Source organism: Eptesicus fuscus, chromosome 21, assembly GCF_027574615.1.
Source record: "Eptesicus fuscus isolate TK198812 chromosome 21, DD_ASM_mEF_20220401, whole genome shotgun sequence".
NCBI lineage: Eukaryota > Metazoa > Chordata > Mammalia > Chiroptera > Vespertilionidae > Eptesicus > Eptesicus fuscus.
This window is the reverse complement of record NC_072493.1, coordinates 46711709-46733316: the sequence shown is the minus strand read 5'-3', so window position 1 is coordinate 46733316 and position 21608 is coordinate 46711709. Positions and strand designations below refer to the sequence as shown.

The window sequence follows — 21608 nt, the reverse complement described above, 5'->3', positions numbered from 1 at the left end:
TGAAATAAGCGAATATTCTAGAAAAATTAATTGTATTGGACAAAAAGCAGTTCCTAAAGTGTTAACTAAAATTTTTATTGGTAGTTCATCTCATGATAAAACTGCGTAACATGTAATGAACCTAAAGCAGTCATATTATAGTGCAAAAAATAAAAAATTAAAAGCTATCAAGACTACATTATAAAATTTTCAAAAGCCTCCTAATACTTAAATCAAAAAAGGGTGAAAAAAAAAAGAAAAAATGAAAGGGTGGATAGTAGAAGAATATCATGTAAGGAAAAATATCCTGTAAGTAAATTACATCCAGAAAATTTGTATTTTAGAAAGTTAACTGTAATGTTAACAGGATTGTGGGTCGAGCCCAGATTGGGGCACATCCAAGGGTCAAAAATAAACAAGAAAGGAATATCATTAATTCTGCAACAGATTGTAAGGTGGTACATTCTCTGTGATGTAAGCCTAAAAGGAAGTAAAACCACTGATCAATACCCAATAATTACATCTCCCTCTATACCTACAATAATTTATACCATAATATGTGTTAGTGAGCATCTAATGTGAAGTATGTTTCATTGAAAAAAATTCCATGTCTAGACAAACAGCAGGATATTCTCTGCGTAGTGAGCAGACATGAGTGGGAGTAAGCCGAGTCCTGGGAATTTTTTTTTTTTTTTAGTCTCCAAAAGCAAAGTATCTTCCAAACTTTCCATCTTTCTCAAATAAGAATTATTAAAAATAATAAAACCTACCAAACAGAGTGGCTCAGTGGCTGAGCATAGGACTATGAACCAGAATTCAGGGTTCCGTTCCAGCTCAGGTCATATGCCCTGTTTGAGGGATCCATCCTCTGTGTTGGGTATGCAGGAGACAGGGGATCCATGATTCTCTCTCTCCCTTTCCCTTTGTCTCTGCAATGAAAAGAAATATTTCTAAAATTAACAAAGATAATAAAATTGTATTAAAATATTAGGATAAAAATACTTTAAAAATTTTTCAAAACTCCTATTATTTGAAAAAACCAGGAGGCCCTGTATTGGAAATAAGCTTTAAGAAATGTCTGTGGAACATACAGATGTGATCAGGTTGATGCAAACTCCACCAGCACCATCTTCAGAATTTCCACAGGAAGCAGAATGAGTATTAGGACATTTATTCCATCATTTAAATTACTTTGGGTTTAACTGATGCCACTAAAAACTTGAAAGCTAGGTTTCCTGTTTCCTTTTATGTTCACACAAGGAAATGAACATCCTTCCTATGCGTCTCTCCAGGAGGCAGTAACAAGGAACCCGGCCACAGGCTTTGCTGAGGTGATCACTCTGAGAAGGGGTGTCATTCACACATGGACTAGAGCAGTGGTCGGCAAATGCATTAGTCCACAGAGCCAAATATCAACAGTACAACAATGGAAATTTCTTTGGAGAGCCAAATTTTTTAAACTTCAACTTCTTCTAACGCCACTTCTTCAAAATAGACTCGCCCAGGCCGTGGTATTTTGTGGAAGAGCCACACTCAGGGGGCCAAAGAGCCGCATGTGACTCGCGAGACAGTTTGCCGACCACTGGACTAGAGCCTGCAAAGTAGGCTCTGGACTATCAGCCAGGTTGGTCAGTAAGGACTGCTCAGGGGCCCCATCTGGATGGATGCTCTGGCAGCTGTGCACAGACCAGGAAATAAGAGACTACATATGAAGTGATGTAGGAATGTGCACAAATGCGCAGGAACCTATGGGAAAAAAACAGAAGAAAACACCTTTGCCAGATTATATTAATGCATCTGAAGTTATAGAATAAAATTAGGGTTTTTCTGTCTGAAAAGTCTGAATAACTGGTAACAAAATAAAAGTTCAGAGATAGGATGAAGGTTAAAAGGGGGGGGGGTTTAAATGACATAATAAGTGTTTATATGTATCCTGAATGTGATTTTTGAATAGTAAGCATCTGTTATTTTCTGCACATCCTTCTCACAGAAAACCTTGGTATTCAGCTGGGGACTCTCATTGAGCAGGTGAATGCAATAAAAATGGTTATAATTTATCCAGGACATAGAAGCTATATGTGAGCTCAATGTAAGAACTCTGAGATTAAATAAAACATAGGGTTAAATCTTCATGACCTGGGATTTTACAATAGTTTGAGATAGGACAACACAAAACAAAGTTTAAATAAATTAGTCATCATCAAAATGTATGCTGTGTGCATTCAAAGACAGTAGCACATCAGGGAAAAGACAGTCTATGAGATGGGAAAAAGTGATATTTTATAACATATTTTATTGATTTTTTACAGAGAGGAAGGGAGAGGGATAGAATCATCGATGAGAGAAACATCGATCAGCTGCCTCCTGCACACCCCCCACTGGGGATGTGCCTGCAACCAAGGAACATGCCCCCCACCGGAATCGAACCTGGGACCCCTCAGTCCGCAAGCCGAGGCTCTATCCACTGAGCCAAACCAGTTTCGGCCCATAAATGTTTAAAAGGGTTTTATCCTCTTGGTAAGTTGATCCCTTTATTATTAGGAATAACCCCTACATTACTATGGCCTTTCTTATAAAGCCTATATTTTGTCTATATTGCTTCCAGAGCATTTTAAAAATTTCATTTCCATGAAATCACTTGTTTTACCCCAAGGGCAGAGTTTTTTTCATTTGAATTCCCAATTTTCTAAAGACACTGTAAAGCCATCAATTAAGTTGTTCACATAAAAGAGAGGCATCTTGCCCTAGCCAGTTTGGCTCAGTGGATAGAGCCTTGGCCTGAAGGATCCTAGGTTCGATTCCGGTCAAGGGCATATGCCGGGGTTTCAGGTTCTATCCCCAGTTGGGGGGTATGCAGGAGGCAGCTGATCAGTGATTTTCTTTCACCATTGATGTTTCTATGTCCCTCTCCCTCTCTGAAATCAATTAAAAATATATAAAAATAATTAAAAGGGAGTCATCTTGCCCTAGCCAGTTTGGCTCAGTGGATAGAGCATCGGCCTGTGGACTGAAGGGTCCCAGGTTCGATTTCAGTGAAGGGCATGTACCTGGGTTATGGGTACATCCCCAGTAGGAGGTGTGCAGGAGACAGCTGATCGCTGTTAATTATCTATCCCTCTCCCTTCCTCTGTAAAAAATAAAATATATTTAAAAAAAAAACACGAGGTGCCCTAACCGGTTTGGCTCAGTGGATAGAGCATTGGACTAAGGACTCAAGGGTCCCAGGTTTAATTCCGGTCAAGGGCATGTACCTTGGTTGCGGGCACATCCCCAGTAGGGGGTGTGCAGGAGGCAGCTGATTGATGTTTCTAACTCTCCCTCTCCCTTCCTCTCTGTAAAAAACCAATAAAAAAAAAAAAATATATATATATATTTTAAAAAGAGGCATCTTTACCTGAGATTCCCAGCAGGTCTGCTCTGACCTGTTCCAGCTCCTTCCACAACTCTGGGAATCGAAAAACTGTGTATGTGCTGACTTCATTGAAAGTCAGCGCTTCCACATGAGTCAGCTAACTCTGAGCACGGTTATCCTCATGCCCATTAAATGTCCACCGTCCAGGATGGGAGCTCTCACTAGAGCAACATTCTCTGCAGAGTAGTTTCTTTGGGGCCCAAAGGGAGACATGAAATAACTTTTTTCTAACACTTTACTTTCATGCTGTGTCTTTTGATCTGAAGTGGTTCTCCTGTAGAAAGCATTAAGTATGGGTCTTGTTCTCCTATCCATTCAGCTACCCTGTGTCTTCTGGTTGAAGCAGTTAACTCATTTATATTGTGAGTGAATATTGACAGGTAAATAGTTATTGGCATTTTAAAAATTAATTAGTACAGTCAATATAGGGAAATTTAACTTGCCATTCACATCAATGGATAGATATCCCAGACAAATCAATAAGGAAAAAGTGGTCTTAAATGACACAGTAGAAAAGATGAATTTTACATGTTTACAGCTGTGATTATCAACTGGAGTGTCACACAGGCAAACTGGTGTGCTGCAAGACTTTTTTGAAAAAGCAACAACTGCCGAAACCGGTTTGGCTCAGTGGATAGAGCGTCGGCCTGCGGACTGAAGGGTCCAGGGTTCGATTCCGGTCAGGGGCATGTACCTTGGTTGCGGGCACATCCCCAGTAGGGGGGTGTGCAAGAGGCAGCTGATCGGTGTTTCTCTATCATCGATGTTTCTAACTCTCTATCCCTCTCCCTTCCTCTCTGTAAAAAATCAATAAAATATATTAAAAAAAAAAAGAAAAAGCAACAACTGACTAGTCAATATCATAGACTACATTACCCATAGATGTGGAGTAAAATAAGTTACATCAGACAACAGTCATAGCTGTGCGGTTTGCCTGGATCAAAATCAGACTTTTTTGCAAGATTGTAAAATATATATTTTGTGGACCACTGAATTTCAATAGTTAGTTCATGTGTGCCAAGAGATAAAAAAAAAAAAATTGAAATCTGATTTAAAGTTTTTCACCCCAATGCGGAAGAGTATGCACTCTGAAGAAACTGATGACAGAACGCCCTCTAACTCAAGGGACGGTGTCTGCTTCATCTATTTTCCTAAGGGCCACGTGAAAAGAAAAAAAGATCTTACGTGTATTTGGTATCAATACACCTCCTCTACTTTCCTCACTACAGGACCAGAATATGGAACTATTGTCTAGATGGCACTGAATTCTATGAATGCTCTGGATTCCATAGGATGTCCTGTAACAGAACAAGTTCATAAAGCCCCTGGTCAGATGAGTCCCGGTCACAAAATATCAGGAGACACATACACATATGAATGGCCCATGGGTATGTCAGAAAGTAGAGTAGAAGAAAACATCATTGTCTCTGCAAAGATTTTGTCAGTCCATTGGGTGGCACATGCATAGGAACTAATTTTTACCACCTTATACAAACTCAGCACTGGCCCCTGTAAAAGTAATAAATATGGAGCTTCATTTCAACACTGCCATCCTGCTGTCCCTGGAACTTGCAGTGATGGCTTGGCACACACCCCAGGGACAGCTAATGCCAAAGGACATACCTCTTCTCAGGCTGTGAATATACAAAATAACTGCATCCAAAATAATAAAAGGTTTCAACTGCAAAGGTGCCATGATCTCTGGGGTTCCTCAGGAAAGAAGGACCAATATTAGGCTACATTCGGGAAAGTGAGAACAACACCTATTTAACGTGAGCTAATCCCACCCAAATAAAAAAGTTACTGCCATAACACTGAGAAACAGTTCAAGTTTCCAATGAAAATCAGGACACGAAAACTCATTCCAATTAAAAGTACTCAAATGGCCCTGACCGGTTTGGCTCAGTGGATAGAGCATCGGCCTGCAGACTGAAGGGTCCCGGGTTCGATTCCAGTCAAGGGCATGTACCTTGGTTGCGGGCACATCCCCAGTGGAGGGTGTGCAAGAGGCAGCTGATTGATGTTTCTCTTTCATCGATGTTTCTAACTCTATCCCTCTCCCTTCCTCTCTGTAAAAAATTAATAAAATATATTTTTAAAAAGTACTCAGAAGTCAATTTGTGGTATTCCAAAAATTCAAAAATTTGTATTAAAAACTACAGGTGTCTGCATGAGCACATGAGTGGCAGGGCTACCTACCTCATCAAAATAAAGCAAAATATTCACCAAATTCTACTGTCAGTCATTGCATTAGTGAATACCAAAAAACTGAGCAGAAGCTACACAGGCTTCAGGGGCTGATGTGGGACAGGAAGAGCTTTACATGCTGTGGTCATAGCACTGCAAAAAGAATGGCAGCCTAGAAGACAAAGTGGAAAACCAGAAACAGGAAACAGGAAATGAAAGAAATAGAATTTTTCTGAGTTCAGCTAGGAGTACAGCCTGGGAAAGTTGTCCTCACTCCACATGCACAGTTCATGCCAAATCTGCATCCTGGGTACAACAATATCACTGATATTGCAATATTGCTCTTAATTATGGAAAACCTATTACACATACAGCACTGTCCTGAGTGTACTTCCTTTCACCTAAACATCAAAACCACAAATGGACATGCCTTCATAAAGTTTTCAACCAAACACATTGGCACAGAAAAGGAAATAACTTTGATGACATCATTTATGAAACTCAAAAAAACTATTTTAAAAGATTCATTCTATAGTGTAATTCTATAATATGGGAGTAAAATCACATTAATATTTCCTTCTCAAAATATTTCAATGAGATAACACTGTAAGAAATTGTACATATGGAAACATCAATTCTTTTGATATATTCAAGCATACAAAATATTACCTAACTACATTTAAAATTTGGAGTACACTATGGTCAAGTTTTTACATTTAATCACTTTAAAGCATAAATTTCTTGGAAGTTTGTGAACTGTTTTGAACCAAAGTCCTCCCTCCTATATCATGAATGTAGAATTTCTACCCAATTACAATCCCTAAAATTGACTGAGGCTGTAAGTCCAACTATATGATTTCCCACAATCTCAGATTTAAGGTTTCCCTCTAGAATGAATTCCAATGTGAGCAATAAGCTATAGATGCTGATTAAAGACTTTAGGACATTGCTTACATTTGTATTGTTTCTCCCCAGTGTGAATTCTGATGTCGGGTAAGGTTGGCATACTGAGTAAGCTTTGTCACATTCTTTGTATCTGCTGGGCTTTTATCCAATAATTATCAGATGTTGTATGACATATAAATGAAGATATACACTTGGACATATGCCTCATAATCTGTAAGACCTTATTTTATCATTCTCAATGCTAAACTATAGTTAAATCTTTGGATGATAATGTTATATTACTGTACTTTCTCTTTAGAATGATTCCTAAAATGTTGAATAGGTTAGGCCTCAGGTTAAAGGCTTTCCTCCACTATAAACAGCTGTTATTCAGTAAATTTTGAGCTGTAGGTACAGGCTCTCTCTTTAGTATGATGTCCCTACAGTTAAAGGCTTCTCTACATTTTCACATTCTTAAGACTTCTTGCCAGTATCAGTTCTGCGATATTAAGTTCTCAGAGCTGGTAAAGGACTTATGACACTCCTCACATCTGTAAGCCTTCTCTGTAGTATGAACTGTGTTGTACAGTACGGCAACACTGTTGAAAGGCTGTGTTATCTTTTGTACATCTATAAGGCTTATCTCCAGAATAACCTCTGATGCTTAGTAAGGCCTGAGGAGCTGCAAAAGTATTTGACACATCCTCTACATTTACCTGGTATAAGGTTTCACTCCAGAGTGAACTCTCTGATGATTAATAAGGGATGAGGATTGGCTAAAGGCTTTGCCACATTCTCTACATTTATAAGGCTTCTCTCCAGTGTGAACTCTCTGATGTTTAGTAAGGTCTGAGGAGGTGCAAAAAGTTTTGCCACATTCTCTACATATATAAGGTTTCTGTCCAGTGTGAACTCTCTGATGAGAAGTAAGGGATGAGGCCTGGCTAAAGGCTTTGCCACATTCTTTACATTTATAAGGTTTCTCTCCAGTGTGAACTCTCTGATGATAAGTAAGTAATGATATAACACGGAAGGCTTTGCCACATTCTCTACATTTATAAGGTTTCTCTCCAGTGTGAACTCTCTGATGATAAGTAAGGGATGAGGACTGGCTAAATGCTTTGCCACATTCTCTACATTGATAAGGCTTCTCTCCGGTATGAACTCTCTGATGATTAGTAAGGGATGAGGACTGGCTGAAAGCTTTGCCACATTCTCCACATTTGTATGGCTTCTCTCCAGTATGAATACGATTATGTTTAGTAAGATATCCATGGCTGATAAAGGCTTTCCCACATACTCCACATTTATGAGGCTTCTCTCCAGTGTGAATTCTCTGATGAGAAGTAAGGTTTGAGGAGCTGCTTAAATTCTTGCCACAGTCTCTACATTTGTAAGGTTTCTCTCCAGTGTGAATTCTATGATGTATACTAAGTTTTGAGGGTCGGCTAAAGGCTCTGTCACATTCTCTACATTTATATGGCTTCTCTCCAGTATGAACTCTCTGATGTTGATTAAGGGTTGCAGACTCCCTAAACGCTTTGCCACATTCTGTACATTTATAAGGCTTCTCTCCAGTATGAATACTCTGATGATGACTAAGGGAGGAGGGCTGGCAAAAAGCTTTGCCACATTCTCTACATTTGTAAGGTTTCTCTCCAGTGTGAATTCTCTGATGAAGAGTAAGGGTTGAGTGTCTACTAAAGGCTTTGCCACATTCTCTACATTTATACGGCTTCTCTCCAGTATGAACTCTCTGATGATGACTAAGTGTTGCTGAGTCACTGAACGCTTTGCCACATTCTGTACATTTATAAGGCTTCTCTCCAGTATGAATAATCTGATGACGATTAAGGTAAGAGGACTGGCTAAAGGCTTTGCCACATTCTTTACATTTGTAAGGTTTCTCTCCAGTGTGAATTCTCTGATGAAGAATAAGGGATGAGGGCCAGGTGAAGGCTTTGCCACATTCTGAACACTTATAAGGCTTTTGTTCTGAATTATTTCTATGATGTTGAGTATCTTTTGAGGACTGACTTAAGCCTTTTCCATTTTCCTTGAGTTTTTCAAGTTTTGCCCTAGTGTGAAATCTTCCCTCATGTACAGTAAGAGTTAAATGACATTTAAAGGCTTTGCCACATGCTTTACATTTGTAAGGCTTGTCTCCAGTCTGAATTCTTTCCTTTAGAGTACAACCTGAAGGCCAACTGGATGTTTTACTAGAATTTTTACATTTATAATGTTTTTCTCCACTATGGATTTCTTTCACTTTCTTTAGATTGATTATTTGACTGACGATTCTACTACATGGATTACCTGTGTAAGCTTGCTCCCCAGCATGAATATTCTCTTGTTCACTGTAATTTGAAAATTCCTGAAAAGATGTGACATGTCTACTTCCTTTGTGTGTCTTTTCCACAATATGAAATAATTGACCTATATGGTGATTGGACATTTGCTCAAAGACTTTTCCACTTTTATAATGATCCTCTGCAAGCTCAATTCTCCGTTGATTATTAAGATATGACTCTAGCTTAAAGTTTTTCCAATGTTCGTTCCATTGATAACTTGCATCTTTATTACATTTACTCTGCTGGTAATGGGAGATATAAAGGCGTTTAGTGACAGTTATAAGTTTAAGAAACACATACACTTGTTGCATAAGAACTATTTTGTGATACACATTAAACCATGGTAGTTGTGTAAAAAAGCATTCCCAATTTATTTAAATTATAGACAAAACATAAAAATAAAATTGTATGAGGAAGAATATTGAATCCTTGTTTAAAAGATTGCTAAATTGCCCAGCCAGCGGGGCTCAGTGGTTGAGCATTGACTTATGAAACAGGAGATCATGGTTCAATTCCTCGTTAGGGCACATGCCCGGGTTTCAGGACAGGTCCCAATAGGGGGCATACAGGAGGCAGCCAATCAATGATTGTCTCTTATTATTGATGTTTATCTCTCTCGCTCTCCCTTCCTCTCTGAAATCAATAAAATATATATATTTTTTAAATTGTAAGATTGCCAAATTGAGCAGATTTTAACTTTATATGAACATTATGAATATCTAAATTTGAGAAATTACTGAAAATTTAATAACACCCTACATTTAAAACAATTCTAATCATTATTCACACCACAGATTCCCTTTCTAAGGATAGTTAACAGTAAAAAGTGCTGAAACACACTGATCTGCCAATGTAACTGACTTTAAAGTGGGAGGTTTCCCAAATGTATAGTACACTTGATCTCTTTAGTTAACAAGAATTGATTATGAATAATGGTTCCAGGTTAGTTCGGTTTATATTAACATCCCCTCTTCTCATCACATTCTTCCTCAAATTCCAGACATTCATTAAGTTTACATTATCAAAACCACACCTTTTATATCTTACCAGTATAATTTCAGAGAATAAATCTTGAATTCCGGGCTTTAGCAAAAAGGCCTGGTTATCTTCAGATGACATAGCTGAAACAAAACAAATTTTTAATTTGGCAATTAGATGAGTGCACTTTGAAATTACCAGCAAGTATTGACCAAATGGCATTTTTGAGTACTCCAAATGCAAGTGAAGGATTCAAAGAAAGCTCAAGATATGTAGGTACAATGAATAAAAGTCCTACCAAAGAGGAACAAAGAGTTGCTTCCATTTGCCAGTGATACCTGCTCAACCACCCTGGCACACAATGGCAATATTATCAAAACACTCCAACCTCCCAGTTTCTTCACTGGAGTGAGAGAGTTGATCGAAGTGCGTGTTCAATGATCTCCCTGTTTTGAAGCATCTTGAATAAGAAGTGTCTGTTGTGCATGACACAGAGTGCAAACAGAATGGCGGTACAGAGTGAGTGCCCTGTAGTGGCTGCTACAAAGAAACAATGAGAAATTGTTTGAGCAAAACAAAGACTGTGGTACTGAAGATGTATAGGAAGGTTGAAAAGATACCATCGGTCTGAGAAAGCCTCAGCGAACATTTCAAGTGGGAAATTAAACAGACAACCAAATCGAGAATACAGATCCTGAAAACAGTGTTGACCAAAGTAGAATTTTGCCACAGATGGTTATAAGTTGTTTCCTCCAATAGAAAGCATGTTCAAAAGCCTGTTTATAATTCCTGAATCTCAACAAAAGATATCGAATCATGCAAAGAAACAAAAAAAGTGAACAAAAACACAAAATATATGTAATCAAACGGGCAATGCATTAATGGAAATACATTAATTACATGAAAAAAAAATGAAAAATATCTTAAAACAAAAAGGTAGAAAAAAAAGAGAACTACATAATATCAACTAAATATTATATAACAAAAAAAAATACAATGAGAAAGATGTTATATTAACACCACACAGAAATGGGAAATTGAAAAACATAATACGACTTAAAAAGTATAGTAGAATCATCAATGAAAGACGTTATCAACTTGAAAAATCAAAGAATTGGCCTGGCAGCAGTGGCTCAGTGATTGAGCTTCGACCTATGAACCAAGAGGTTACAGTTTGGTTCCAGGTCGGGGCACAGGCCTGGTTGAAGGCTCAATCCCCAATCGTGCAGGAGGCAGCTGATCAAGGGTTATCTCTCTTCATTGATGTCTCTATCTCTCTCTTTCCTTTCATATCTGAAATCAATAGACTATTTAAAAAATAAAAACAAAAACCGAAGAATTTGTACATAATTCATTAAAAATTTTGATTCAGGGAAGCTAACAAACATATAGAAATATGAAGAGAACCGAAGGGACTTTTAAGACACTTACAAATCAACCTCCAATGGGACTCTATAAAGACAGAATAATGAAAAGAATCCATTAGACAGCTTATATAAAAAACTAACAGTTGAAGGTCACGACAACTGGAGAAAGACACAAATACAAGCAGCTCACTGAATTCTAAGTAGAATAGGATATAAACATGAGAAGAGGTAAAGAAAAAAAAAATATATCACGAATCCCAGAATACAACCCTGAAAGCATATGAAAAAATAACTTCTTGAAAAATATTTTAAAAATAACTAAATAAAAAGAATAAAATCTTAAATCTCTGCTAGAAGACACACAACGTAGTCATTCTTACCCAGGGAGGCCAGGTTGCTGTAGTTCTCCAACATCACATCCATGTACAACTTCCGCTGAGCTGGCCACTCCTCCTGAGAGAAATCTATGACCACATCCCTGAAGGTCAGCGGTCCCTGAAGGAAAACACATTTACCAACAGGTCACCAGAAGAGTTTACAATGTCACCCAACATGGAAACAGTGTTAGGAGAAGAGGTTTTGACCTAGCGGGTATTCTGAATTATCCAGTAAGATCATTTTGCCCCAGTAATATTCTCTGATGTTTTCCAACACTGACACATGAAGATGACACTTGTCCACAAATCCACAGTTCAGATTTTACTTTACAGGAAAATAAACTTTAAAATTAAGGCATGGGCAGAGGCATATGGATTTCTGAAGGCTACATTTGCATTGTCCAGGGTCAGTGATGTATATTTCTCAGTGGGAAATGTCAGGGAGGTTGGAAGTATACAGACTTTTCTTTTTTTTCTTATTTTTATAGCAAAGGTGGAAATTTATTGAAGAACAAATACAGACTCGCACGTGGGGAGAGGGAAAGAATCTCACAGCACAGACTCCCACATTGAGAGGGGAAAGAGTCCTCTGGACTTCTTTTCAAGTGTGAAGCAGACCACAAGGAAATGAACTTCTGTAAAGACACAGATTCTGATCCAGGATCTGAGATGGGGCCTGCGTTTCCACATGTGTAACAAACTCACTTTTTACTTGTGATGCCAATCTTTCCACATCATGTGCCATACTTCTGAATACAGAGAAAATGAAAACACAGAAAAAAAATCCTACAGAACTTTGAACTAAAGGGTTAATGGAACTCAGTTCTCATGGAATAGGACACATAGGAAACACAGTCCTAGTTGGAAATTTACGATGAGCAATCTCAGAATAAGATTATTCTGCCTGGTCCAACTGGTGTGGCTTAGTGTTGTGTGCTGACCCATGCACCAAGAGGTCACTCACTCAATTCCCGGTCTGGACACATGACCAGGTTACAGGCTCAATCCCCAGTGTGGGGTGTACAGGAGGCAGCCGGTCAATGATTCTCTCACATCATTGATGTTTCTATCTGTCTCTACCTCTCTCTTCCTAAAAAAGTTTATCCGGATTTCCTTTCCAAGAATGCATGTAATAAAAAGTTGTTTTCAATCTTCACGTGTAGAAACACACTAACCTGCCAATGTAACTGATTTTAAACTGGGAGGTTGCCCAAATACATAATACATTTGACATGTTTAGGAAACAACTATTTTATTCTGATAACTATTACAGATTTGTTCTGTTTATATTAATATCCTCTCTTCTCATCACACTCTTCCTAAAATACCAAGGCATTCATTAAGTGTACATTATCAAAGCGATATATCTTACCAATATAACTTCAGAGAATAAATCTGGTATTCCAGTATTTGGCATAAAGGCCTGGTCATCTTCAGATGACATAGCTGAAAGAAAACAAATTTTCACTTTTGACAATCAGGTGAGTGCACTTTGAAATTACCAGCAAATACTGACCAAATGACAGTTTTGAGTACGCCAAGAGCCAGTGAAGGATTCAAGGAAAGCTCAAGATAGGTACAATGAGGAAAACTCACATCAAAGAGGGACAAAGAGTTGCTTACATTTGCCAATGATACCTGCTCAAACCCCCTGGCACACAATGGCAATATTATAAAAACACTGCCACCTCCCAGTTTCATCACTGGAGAGAAAGAGAAAGAGAAAGAGAGAGAGAGAGAGAGAGAGAGAGAGAGAGAGAGAGAGAGAGAGAGAGAGAGAAAGAGAGAGAGAGAGAGAGAGAGAGAGAGAGAGAGAGAGAGAAAGAGAGAGAAAGAGAGAGAGAGAGAAAGAGAGAGAGAGAGAGAGAGAGAGAGAGAGAGAAAGAGAGAGAGAGAGAGAGAGAGAGAGAGAGAAAGAGAGAGAGAGAGAGAGAGAGAGAGAGAGATATGAGGGAAGTGCATGTTCAATGTTATCCATGTTTTGAAGTATGTTGAAGGAGTGTCTATTGTCCGTGACACAGAGTGGGAACAGAATGGAAGTACAAGTGAGTGAGCTGCAATGGCTGCTGCAAAGAAACATGAGAAATGGTTTAAGAACCACAAAGACTGCGGTTCTGAAGATGTACATCAAGCCTGAAAATATACCATGGGTCTGAGAAAGAAACGGAGAACATTTCAACTGGAAAATTAAACAGACAACCCAAACAAGAATATAGATACTGAAAACCGTGCTGACCGAAAGTAGTTTTTTCCACAGGTGCTTATAATTTGTTTCCTCCTATAGAAAGCATGTTCAAAAGCCTGCTTTTCGTTAGAATTCCAGAATCTCAACAAAAGATCTCAAATCATAAAAAAAAAACACAGAAAAAGTTTACCATGAGGAAATACATTAATAAGTTGAAAAGAATGGCAAATAAGTACCTTAAAGCTGAAAAGGAGAAAAAAAAGACAACTAAATAATATCACCAAGATATTATATAACAAAAATAAAAATACAATGAGAAAGTATTTTACAAACACCACACCAAAAAGGGAAATTGAAAAACATAATACTCAAAATAAAAGATACAGTAGAATCATAAATGAAAGATGTGATCAACTCAAAAATCCAAGAATTTGCCTGGGCCCTAACTGGTTTGGCTCAGTGGATAGAGCATCAGCCTGCGGACTGAAGGGTCACAGGTTTGATTACCGTCAAAGGCATATACCAGTAGGGGGTGTGCAGGAGGCAGCTGATCCATGTTTCTCTCTCATCGATGTTTCTAACTCTCTATCCCTCTCCCTTCTTCTCTGTAAAAAAATCAATAAAATATATATTTAAAAAAAAAAAGAATTTGCCTGGAAGAGGTGGCCCAGTAGTTGAGCTTCGATCTATGAACCAGGAGGTCAGTTTGGTTCTATGTCAGGGCACAGGCCTGGGTTGAAGGCTTGATCCCCGATCGTACAGGAAGCAGCCGATCGATGATTCTCTCTCTTCACTGATGTTTCTATCTCTCTCCCTCTCCATTCCTCTCTGATATCAATAAAAATAATTTAAAAAATAGCAATTAAATAATCAAAGAACTTGTACATAAAGCGGTAAAATTTTAATTCATTATAATTTTGATTCAGAGAAACCAACAAACATGTGGAAATGTGAAGAGAATTCAAGGAACGCCTAAGACACTAATAAATCGACCACCAAGGGGGCTCCATAAAGACAGATTAGTGAAAAGGAGTAGGTAGTTTATAAAAAAATTAATAGTTTAAGGTCCTGACAATTGGAGAAAGCGATATACAAATGCAAGCAACTCACTGAATTCTAAGTAGAATGAATATAAACATGAGAACAGATAAAAAAACAATGAAAATATCAAACCCCAGAATACTGTCCTAAAAGTATATAAAAAAATAATTCCTCATGGAACAGACAGCTCCTCGAAGATCATTAAGGAGTTTCTAAGTAGAAAACTAGTGGGGGGGGGGGGGGGGGAAGGGCATGAAATAAAACACAGAACTGATAAATGAACAAAAACCACCCAATAAGAATACTGTCAAAACAGATCATCAACAATATAGAGGACAAAACTTTTCCAGCTCCAAAACTTTATCATTATTAGACCTGCCCTATAACAAATCCTTAAGAAATGTACTATTGGAAGTAATGTAAAAATTCTACACAACAGTAACATATGAACGTATAAAGATGCCATGTATGTGAGGAAATATATAGAAATATAAAAATTTATCGTGTTATATTAAAGAAACACATATCATTTTGATTTCTCTTTTGGAACTTTGGAAAATAAATGGAATTGTCTGACCGGAGTGGCTCAGTGGTTGACGGTTGACATGATTTGATTCCTGGTCAGGGCTCATGTTGGGGGCTCCATCCCGAGTTGGGGACATGCAGGAGGAAACCAATCAATGATTCTCTCTCAACATTGACATTTCTATCTCTCTCCCCATCTCCTTTTTCTCTGAAATCAATAAAAATATGTTTTTTAAAAATAAATAAAACATAAAAGAAATAAATTCTTAAATCTCTGCTAGAAGACACGCACATAAAAGATAATATGATATCAATAACTTAAGTGAGTACAGGGGTAGAGATGGCAAGTAGCACAATTTTTGTATGCAACTGACACAATGAGTTTACGTATATTACTATAGCCTTCAAATATTTTAAGTAGCTTCCATTATCACAATAAAAATAGAAAATAATAAAATGAACTCTGTTAACAGGTGATTAGAATTGTGTATTGCAAATCAGATTCCACATTTCTCAAAATATCCTATACAATAAAAGTCTAACATGCCAATTGTCCCCTCGTGTAGTCTTTCAAACCGGAGTTTGACCAGGAGATGTGGAGTCTGTCCACTTGCTATGATGTGCGCTGAGCACCAGGGGGCGGTGGAGGTGCTGCTGGCCCCGATGAGAGTGGGACCTCAGCAGGATGGTGGAAGTGGGCAGGTGGCACCAAGCCAAGGCGGGTGCGAGCGAGGGTCCAATTGCCCCACAGACAATGACTAGCGGTGGCAGAAGGGGACCCGGCCCCAACCGATCGCCCTACAGATGACGACCAGCTGGGGTGGCATGGGTCGGGGCCGCAGCGCGGCTTGGCCGTCCAGGCACTGAGGGAGTCGGGTGGGGGGCCCAGCCCTGACCAATCGCCCCACAGGTGGGATGATAGAGCAGGTGAGGGAGTGGCACCAAGGCAAGGCGGGGTGCCAGGCGGGGCTGCAAGGGTGGGGGTGCGAGCTGGGGCCCGATCTCCACAGGCTACCCTGAGGGACTGCATGCATGCATGATTATGTGCACCGGGCCTCCAGTATATCTATTCAATGAATTTCTCAAGAGACAGTACATAAAGTCATCCCACGAAGTTAGCCGTGTTCCTGTACAATAGCAGAAATTAATACAAAATGACAAATTAAATGTGTAATTACATGAATAGCATAAAGAGAAATAAAAAAATTAATAGTTTACATCATGAAGAAGATGCATGATTTGCATGCTGTAAAGTATAAAACACTGCTGGCTGCCATCGTACTTCTAGGTATATATCGGAAAATATTCATGGAGGGTCTTAAAGAGACATTTACACATTTGTGTGCTTTATAACATTCTTCACAAGAGCCTGCATTAAAATGGAAGCAACTCAAATGTCCATGGATAGTTGAATGAGTGATGAGCTTTACCACACACACACAATGGAATACTCTTCTGCCATAAAACATAAAGATATTATTACCTGATATCACAAAAGGAAATGTCAATGACCCTTTTTTTTCTAGTCCACCACAGGCCCCCCAAAGCCTAGGCCCTAGGCTCTCAGGAAAGCCCCTATACCCCCAACATACACACGCACTCCAGCCCATCCCAAGCCTTGTAGAACTGACTCTCCCAGGACCTGTAAAGTTCCGGAACAGGATTCGTGAATCCTACTGACCATCACCACTGACTGGTCATTTTCTGCACATTCTCCAGGGAGCCAAGGTCCCTCCGGGGTTCTTTTTTTTTTTTTTTAACTGATTTTTTACAGAGAGGAAGGAAGAGAGTTAGAAACATCGATGAGAGAAACATCTATCAGCTGCCTCCTGCACACCCGCCACTGGTGATGTGCTCACAACCAAGGTACCTGCCCTTGACTGGAATCGAACCTGGGACCCTTCAGTCTACAGGACAACGATCTATCCACTGAGCCAAACCAGTTAGGGCCCTCCTGAGTTCTTATACCTACACCTTAGAGGCCTTAACTCTCTCTCCCTGAAACTGACATTATTGGTTAGAAAACTGAGCAACAATAAGACTCCAGAGTGTTTCTTTTCCATGGCAAGGGCTCAAGCTCAAATGGAGCTGAGGGATTGCTAGCGCACTCCTTCCTATTTGGCATGTCCTTAGCATCATCAGAACATCTCCATGAGTACCACATCTCTTTCTGTGTGCTCTTATGGGCTTTTATGACACTTGTAAGTCTTCAGGCAATTTACTAGACCATTACCTGTGCTAGCATTACCTTGATCAGAGATGTAACTACATGGCTTTAACATAATCAAGGTAGCTGCCATAGCTCGACATCACATCCGTGTTCAGGCAGTAGGAAGTAGGGTGCTGTCCTGGAATCCCCACCCAACCACTTCCAACTACATCTTAGTGGCCGCTCTTATTTGCTAGGGAGTGGAATATTTTAGTTGGGCATATTTCTAGTCCCAATAAAATTAATCAGGGATCTGTGTTAAGCAGGATATTTGCTAAGTAAATCGCAATCTTGCCCTGCTACTTTTTATACCTACGTAAAATAAGGCTCTTCCTCCTTGGAGAGGTTAACTAACTCACTCAAGGTCAGTAGCTTTAAGTAGTGAAGCCAAAGTTGGAATATGGGTTTTCTAACTCCAAAGCAAGGGCAAAGGAAAAGAGGCCTGTACAAGTCCAACTTGCAATGACGACGCCCAGAACCACCAATGACATTTTTTCACTGAAGCACACAAGTCACAAAGAGACAGATACTACAGGATTTCCCCAGGTGAGTAATCAAATGTAGTCCACGTTATAGCAGAAAAAAAGGTAATAACAAGCCTTCCTTTTAAAGCAAATGAGGAAGTAGTGGTTTAATACATAATGAGAGATTTCTGCAAGATGGAAGTTTTGAGAGATCACATACACAACAGAGACAATAAGAATCTACCCTAGAAAGCAGAAGGCCCTCAGAGATGTTAAAATAATAAAGGAAACAAAACCCTGCGGGAGGAGGAGGAACTCGGGAAGGAAGTCATCCTCACCCAGGGAGGCCAGGTTGCTGTAGTTCTCCACCATCACATCCAGGTACAACTTCCGCTGAGCTGGGTCCAGGCATTCCCACTCCTCCTGAGAGAAATCTATGGCCACATCCCTGAAGGTCAACGGTCCCTGAAAGAAAAGACACAGTTGCCAAGAGGTCACCAGAAGAGTTCACAATGTCACCCAACATGAAAACAGTGTTAGAAAAGATTTTGACCGAAAAGAGTATTGTGAATCATCCAATAAGATCACTTTGCCCCAGTAACAGTCTATGATGTGTTTTCTAACACTGACACATGAGCATGACACATGTCCCAAAATTCACAGTACAGATTTTACTTTTCAGGAAAATAAACTTTAAAATTAAGGTATCGACGAGGGCATATGGGTTTCACATACCCAGTAGGGAGTGTGCAGGAGGCAGCTGATCGATGTTGCTCTCTCATCGATGTTTCTAACTCTCTATCCCTCTCCCTTCCTCTCTGTAAAAAATCAGTAAAATATATTTTTTAAAAAAGAGTAATCAAGGCGGTGTAATACTGACTTAACACAGATACATAAAGCAATGGAACAGAAGAGAATGCCCTTCAATAAAACCTGATGAAGCCTTACTTCATCAAACATAAAGACTTCTTCGTTAAAGAATACAGTCTGCAAGGGGAACAAGCAACCTCCAAGAATTGGATGTGATAATAACAATCTAAGTAATATCCAACAGTCAGATATTTTGATTTCAGATTTTAAAACTGAAAATGAAATAAAACACCCTCTATCACATGGGTCTGGTACACTGACTTTCCTCTCAATTTCTGCATCATAAGAAGTTTGAAGACAGTGATTCACTCATTTAGCTTCAAATGTAGTATAAAAACAGAAAGATTTCTGGGTACTGGTCCCTTTTCCGAAACTTAGCAGGTATCTGTAAATATTATCTCGTGACATCTACATGCATGTTCTTTTATCCTGGGTGATAAAAGTATCCATGTCACTGGATCTTGGTGAGGTGAAATCTAACTAGAGGTGAGAGAGACTGGGGGAAGGCCCAAATTGAGTGTGATAAAACAAATGTCAGGTGGGACAATGCAGAATCAGAGAAGTTCAGCAAGTCAAAGGGCATGTTGAGAAGGACAGACCAACTGAAAATAGGACTTTACCTGAGAAAGAGCCATTCTGAGCCCTCTTTCTTTCCTCGTCCTCCTCTTCTGGGCTTCTTCCTCAGGCAGTAAGAATATTTAGCAGTGGCCCTAGCTGGTTTGACTCAGTGGATAGCGCATCAAGCCTGCGATCTGAAGGGTCCCGGCTTCCATTCCAGTCAAGGTCACATACCTGGGTTGCAGGCTGATCCCCTGTAGGGGGTGTGCAGGCGGCAGCCGATCAATGATTCCCTCTCATCATAGATGTTTCTCTCTCTCTCCCTTTCTCTCTGAAATCAATAAAAATATGTATTTTTTTAAAAAGTGTTTAGCAGTGAATATGAAAAGGGGAAAATATACTGTTTATCAACATACTGTGCCAAACCACACACACACACTCACCCTCACCACTTAGCGCATAGAAAGGGCATGTCGGCTGCCCACTGCCACAGGAGGCGATCAGAGGCAAACAAGTGAGTTTTTCCCGCCCCCTTTCTTCAGATCACACTGCCCTACTGGTGACACCTTCTCCCTCTCACCCCGCCCCCTCACATATAAGGCTAGACCCCCAAATCAGGGGCCCTGGTAGAACACAAAGCAGACCCGGGAGCCAGGCAGCAAGGCCAGTATCTTTACTCCCAAAGGAGGGCGCACACTCCAGGGGCTGGGAGCCCTGGCACACTGAGCGGGTGGCCCCTCGGCTTTTTATTCCTGACGCACGTGATCTGTTCCTCACACTGGATTGGAGCGTAGGCTCCTCATCTCATCCAATTGGGCCAGTTTACAGGAGGGAGCAGACCTTGGCCATTTCAAAATGGCGGTTCCCAGGGGAGCTGCCAGTCACTTGAGTCAGGACAGCGCCTGCCACTTCCTGTAGGCCAAAATGGCAGCCACTTGAGCTCTGTTCTTTGACAGAAAAATTATATTTACACACACACTCACACACAAACACACACACAGCCGTAGTGCTGGGCCTGAACCCACACTCACCTTCAGGTCACAGGCCAGCCCAGATCAAGCAGCGACGACAAAAACAAGGCCTGAGGCGCCTCCGGACGCGATGGGGCGCCGGGAGGGTGTCTCCGGACTGGGGTGGGTCGCCAGGACCCCAGAACAGGGAGGGGGTACGGACTCCCCGGTGGCGGTGGGGCCACTGCCCCCAGGAGCTCAGGAAGCGAGGGGGCGGCACAAACCCAGCTCCCGGAAGAACTTCAAAGGCGCTGGACAGGACGAGAGTTCATGAAAAGGTAAAAACAAAAACAGAAACGACTCGAAAGTAGCCACTGGCAGAACAAAGACAAAAGAGCCAGGGCAGGGAGCAGCCTGGCCGCCATTTAAAACACCAAGGGAGGCGCCCGGGTCCTGGAGAGCCGGCTGAGGGGCTGGAAGGCACGTTGGGACCAGCAAACCCAGCCCGACGGACGCAGGCGGGATGGTGACTGAGCGCAGGTGACACTAGGGAGACGGCAAGGCCCGCCCCGCAGCGAGGCCTTTCCTCCCTCTGCCGCCCTCACCGCCCAGCTTCAGGCTGCGGACAAAATGGCGCTGGGCTGCACAGGGGGGCGTTCTGAGGGCGGAGCGTACGGCCCGGGGGGCGGGGCCTAAGACTGGCCGGCCGCCGCTGGTTGGAGGAAAAGCCCGGATAGGAGCGAGGCCAGAACGGAGGTGAGCTACGGGGCGTGGCCTAAGGGACCAGGCATGCGCAGTTACAAGGAGGAAGGAAGCCTGAGGAACCCGGCTGTGGAAGGGGCTGGGGGCGGGCCCTGAGCTTGACAGGGATTTGTTAGCAGAAATTCTGTTCCCGCCCCGGCTGGTTTGGCTCAATGGGTAGAGCGTTGGCCTGCGGACTGAAGGGTCCTGAGTTCGATTCCAGTCAAGGGCACATGCCTGGGTTGTGGACTTGATCCCCAGTGGAGGACATGCAGGAGGCAGCTGATTTATGATTCTCTCATCATTGATGTTTCTCTTCTCTCTCTCTCCCTCTCCCTTCCTCTCTGAAATCAATAAAAATATACATTTAAAAAAAAAATCTGTTCCCTGGGCCGCCGGAGGAGACAGCCATAGGAGGTGCATGCTTGGGATCTGATTGCGAGGAGGAGGATGTGTTGCGCGGAGGGAAACTGGCTGCAGAGAACAAGCCGGGAGAGCGTTACCCAAAGTTTATTCTGCGAAACTAGCT

General features: G+C 40.9%; 2 protein-coding genes across 2 annotated transcripts; both read right to left on the bottom strand.

The window, feature by feature from the left end:
• Positions 1-686: 686 nt before the first annotated feature.
• LOC103304368 (putative zinc finger protein 56) lies at positions 687-20929 on the bottom strand. Its single transcript, XM_054710573.1, has 8 exons — positions 20750-20929; positions 19451-19527; positions 18299-18425; positions 12909-12982; positions 11540-11654; positions 9862-9935; positions 8780-9056; positions 687-908 (listed from the first exon to the last, which is right to left on the bottom strand). Exons 2-8 carry the CDS (start codon positions 19463-19465, stop codon positions 814-816), a joined length of 777 nt encoding a protein of 258 aa, XP_054566548.1. The 5' UTR covers positions 19466-19527; positions 20750-20929; the 3' UTR covers positions 687-813.
• Positions 5711-8604, bottom strand: LOC129147749 (zinc finger protein 665-like). Its single transcript, XM_054711048.1, is given in 4 exon segments — positions 5711-5750; positions 7293-7315; positions 7317-8541; positions 8600-8604. Coding segments are annotated over 4 exon segments (1293 nt in total).
• Positions 20930-21608: the final 679 nt, after the last annotated feature.

Excerpts from the sequence above, each read along its gene's own strand:
- LOC103304368 (XM_054710573.1), bottom strand. Across the intron at positions 9,936-11,539 it reads CAGCAACCTGGCCTCCCTGG|CTATGTCATCTGAAGATAAC; the intron begins GTAAGAATGACT and ends GTTTTGTTTCAG. Across the intron at positions 909-8,779 it reads TGGGGAGCAAGCTTACACAG|AGACAAAGGGAAAGGGAGAG; the intron begins GTAATCCATGTA and ends TTTTCATTGCAG.